Source organism: Sitophilus oryzae, unplaced genomic scaffold, assembly GCF_002938485.1.
Source record: "Sitophilus oryzae breed Bouriz unplaced genomic scaffold, Soryzae_2.0 scaffold_476_pilon_pilon, whole genome shotgun sequence".
NCBI classification, from domain to species: domain Eukaryota; kingdom Metazoa; phylum Arthropoda; class Insecta; order Coleoptera; family Curculionidae; genus Sitophilus; species Sitophilus oryzae.
In genome coordinates, this window is record NW_022147058.1 from 356538 (window position 1) to 361128 (window position 4591).

The 4591-nt window shown below is 31.4% G+C and overlaps 1 protein-coding gene across 1 annotated transcript; it reads right to left on the reverse strand.

Moving 5' to 3' along the window:
* Positions 1 to 225: 225 nt before the first annotated feature.
* On the reverse strand, positions 226 to 4356 carry LOC115886267. The gene is made up of 3 exons (XM_030905360.1): positions 3921 to 4356; positions 2246 to 3292; positions 226 to 1086 (listed from the first exon to the last, which is right to left on the reverse strand). Exons 1-3 carry the CDS (start codon positions 4054 to 4056, stop codon positions 320 to 322), a joined length of 1950 nt encoding a protein of 649 aa, XP_030761220.1. The 5' UTR covers positions 4057 to 4356; the 3' UTR covers positions 226 to 319.
* Positions 4357 to 4591: the final 235 nt, after the last annotated feature.

A 4591-nucleotide genomic window follows, 5' to 3' on the forward strand; every position in this document is an offset into this window, starting at 1 on the left:
TATAGAAATCATTTCTATGTAAAATTAGAACAACACAACTTTTATTTGAATGTTATTTTTATAGTTCTTACCGTTTCCCCGAAATTTCGAAAAAATAATTTTATTTATTTATTTCCCCCTTCTCGGTGGCGAATTTAAAAAAATCTTTCACAATTCGTTTTTGGATCTTTCAAAGTAATTTATATAAAAAAATCAAGTCTTTTTCCAAAACTTCGTATTTAAAGACCTATTTTCTTGGACTAAATAACTGATGAGAGCAAGTGAATATAAATACATGTTGCATATTTATAACAAAAAAAATTTTTTTTATTTCATTTATTTATTCGTCGTCGCTATCACCGCTTGCAAAATCATAATCCTTGTTTTCATTTGTTGTTCGTAATTTTATATAAAATGGTCTGTATTTTGGATCAATCAACTTGATCAGAGCCATCAAATCATCGTATTTTTGTTGAGTTATAACATTTCCCGTAGGGTATAGAAGGGAAACCTCATAATTCTGGAATTGTTCCTCGCTGACTCCTTTTCGCGCAATGTTCACGCAACGTAATTCCTGATCGTTATCGTGTTTGAGGCAAAGATCAAACAATTTTTCTTTATCGTGCCGAATTTGTCTAATTTTCAACCAGTTTATTTTCTGCTTAAAAACATCAGTTTTTCTGTTCACAATCATGCTTTCCAATTCTTTGGATGTGAAAAAGTGTTCTTTTTCCATTTTTGTCACCTGAAACTTTGGTTCTTTGACTTTAGAATTCTGTATAATTTGAATCCACTTTTCCGGGGTTTCAATATCATCGAATTTTTTCCTTTCGCGTTCTATAAGACCAAAGTTGCGATCACAACTGTTGTAGCTGTGACCCGATAAGAAAAAATTGTGCTCAATGAGCTTTAGATCACTTGACGCAAGAAAATGTTTCAGCATCAACGACAATTTTATATTTCTGTTTTGCCCTCCGCAGCAGTCAGAATATAGCTTTACGAATTGTACGTCCTCTGGAATAGATGTACGCAAGTGTCTCAAGATACATGATCCTATCTCTTGAGCTCCTCTGGAGGCTACGTTCTCTGACCATACATACATGTAAGCTGGAACAAAAAAAACATTTTTTATACTAAACATTTAAATTAAATTTATTATACCGGGTGCGTCTCAAAAGTGGCTCACCCCTATAACTTTTTTATTTTTTCAGTTAAAAAAAACAAGATTTTATATGTTAGTATATGACATAAATTAGGATTGATTGACGTATTCAATTATTTTCGGTCACTTCCTGTTTCACCGGAAATGACTACAACTTTTTATTTTTTAAATGGCACCCTCGGTATTTTTTTACTTTATAACACTCTGATTAGAATGACGTATCATTGTCAACTTTTGGCATTTCGCATATGGTTTATTTAAAAATATAACTTGCGGTTCGTAACGAAAATTTGACTCGAAATACCAAGTGTGTGGTATCAAATTATTCGTAAAAAAATACTTTTTCGAAATAAAAAAAGAGATATGATTAAAAATACGATTTGTGTATTTTTCTTTTCGGACAAGACACTAAAAACATTAGACGATCAAATCTATATTTCCAAGGCTCCTTGATTAAGAATTAATGTGTCTAACATAGCCATGGCACTCTAGATTGAATTTTAAAATACGATTTTTTATTAAGCGATAATGTCAAAAGTTGACATATGATTAAAAAAAAAACTTTCCGAAACGTTAAGCATTTTTTTTGTTCGTTAGGCAAATTTGTGTTACTGTAAACTCAACTACTGACAAAAAGCGTCCTATCCATTAACGCCAGTAGTGTTTACAAAAAATAACTTTTTTATTTTTTAGATTTTTCTTGCAGTGAGTGGCGAAATACCCAAACAGGATTTTTTTGGAGAGATGAATCCGCCACATAGGTATAGACATTTTTTGACATATGATATGTTTTTCTATTCAAAATGTCATTTTCTATCGAATAAAGTAAAAAAATACCGAGGGTGCCATTTAAAGATGAAAAGTTGTAGTCATTTCCGGTGAAACAGGAAGTGAACAAAAACAATTGAATACGTCAATCAATCCTAATTTATGTCATATATTAACATACCAAATCTCGTTTTTGTATCTGAAAGAATAAAAAAGTTATAGGGGGTGAGCCACTTTTGAGGCGCACCCGGTATATTTATTTACATAATCGATTATTTTATGTTATTTATTATTTTTTTAGTGATAGAACCTGTGATTGAATTTATAATCATTTACCTTTGTGTGTTTTTTCGTCAACAATGCAAAGATTGTATGTTGCAAGTTGTCGTTTATAATAAGCAACGTTGTCTGACAAAGAGGGTGTATCTAACACTTTTTGGAGGTCAAACGTCAAGACAATGGTGTCTTCGGAGGTTTGATTTACGTTTTGCTTGAATTCTTTGAAAATCTGTTCTCTAAGGGCATCATGCGCTTCTTTGGACTCTGTGAGTGTTCTCCTTTCTTCTTCTGACAGATTTTGGTTGTCTTTGTTTGCCTTAAACGTATTGCAAGCATTACAGGTATCTGAATGGCGTTTTTTGAAGCTCAAGTTGAAGTCATGATTGAAAATTTCACGAAAAATATTTTCAGATACAGGCTTCTTATGTTGTACATCCTCGAATTGCTTTAAGTACATCCTGTACATTGCAGCAACGCTGAGATCCATATGCAAGTACTTTTTTTGCGATGAAGACCTCCCATAGTGCGACTCGTATGCTGGAAATTTGTTTATAAAAGCTCGAACTATATTTCTTGCTTCATCGCTGGTTCGATTTGCGGAACTCGATTTCCCTCTTCTTTCTTCGCCACTGGGGTTTGATGTTGTTGAAGTGACAAACCTATTCAACGTTGAAGAACTAATTTGGTAACAATTTTGCAGGAAATCCCTGCAAACTTTATGTGGGATGCCATTGCTGTCTGCCAAATGATATTGAAAAGTGACTTTACGGTTTTTTTTCGGAATAAGTGGTAAAAATTGATCACTTTTTGGACGAACAGGGCGAACATCCACAGAATTTCTGATTAATGCAATCTTTTGCGAGTGGTTTGCAATATTCCAATAGCTGTTAAAGATTGTATTTTGTCGGGTAATATCAATTTTCGAAGAACAAAGAGGTTTGCATTTGCACAACGTTTGACCTTGAAATATTTTAGCAGGAATGATCTTTTTAAGAGTTGCTCTTTCACGTCCTCTTTCAACGTTCTCCTTGGCTATGCTCTTCTTATGGAGTTGCGGTTGTCTTTGCCTTTTTCGAGAGACCTTTTTCACTGGTTGCGGTTTTTCTAAAACAGAAAGCGAATACTTAAATTTAAATACAGTACACTATGACCGTAAATTTGTAATTAGAGCAGATCATTTAAATTAATTATAACACAATAGTATAAAGTTAAAAGACCAATTTTATCATTTACAAATTTTTCTTCGTTCTTTTTTGTTTAAAAAGCTTTAAGTAATTAGAAAAAACGAGATCAAGAATAAAAAACAATTTTTAATTTTTATATCCTCTGTTTTATCGGAGAAATTACGATTGCGTTTGTTGTACATACATGTACCGTATAATCGAAAGAAAAACAGTATCCAGTTGGCTTGGAAATGAGCATCGATAACATTCCCCATATAATTTTGCATATAAAATGAAAAGGATCTTCATTTCATAGCCACTCCTGACGCCATTTTTTTTCGATCATACGGTATTACATAAATAGAGACCTGGAACAACGCATGCCAAAATTAAAACAAAAGAAAGATATTATGTAATCGGTGAATATCGCCTTCAAATAAAAAATGACAAAAATTCATTTCTTTTCGATTTTTTTCAAAGTTCGTTACTTTTTATCAAAATTCATGGCAATTATTCTAAATACAAGTAAGTACATATTAGATAGTATTAATAGACAATAATTGAGATACCTTCATCGTTTTCACCATCAATGTCACTTATTTCCGGGCCTATGTCGCGATCAGATGGATGGTAATCCTGATCCATTCCTACAAAAAATTCCTTTTCAATATAATAATTTATATTTATCATCGTGTACGAGGTCATTTGAAATAAAGTGCACTTGATATTGTTGAATTCTGAATTTTGGCACAAGATTTTGAGAAATATGAGAATTTATTGTGACGATAAAAAATTCCAAATATTATTCATTTCTTGTTATGAAAGTTTTGAAAGCAAAAAAATTATGCAAAACTTGCTAACTTATAATTTAACTTGTACAAAAAAATAGTAGCAAACAAAAAATGTAAAATTTAAAGTAACCCAAAAAATGTCATAACCTATACAGGATGTCCCAGAAATAAGTATTGTAACTGGTAACTGCGAAAATGGTTTTTTTAAATTTAAATTTTTTTTTAAAAACTTTGAAATTTTTTTTAGTTTTAAGTAAAAATATAATTTCTTGATAATATGGCAACATAGGCAGTAGATTAAATTTACATAAAAGAAAATCCAGAAAAGATCCAGTGGTCCATTTAAACAAAAAAAGAATTTTTTGTTTAAATTTTCAAAGTCAATATGTCGGTTATTTTGGACTTAAAAGAGAAAAAATGTTTCTTTTCACCAGATCAACCACTCCTTA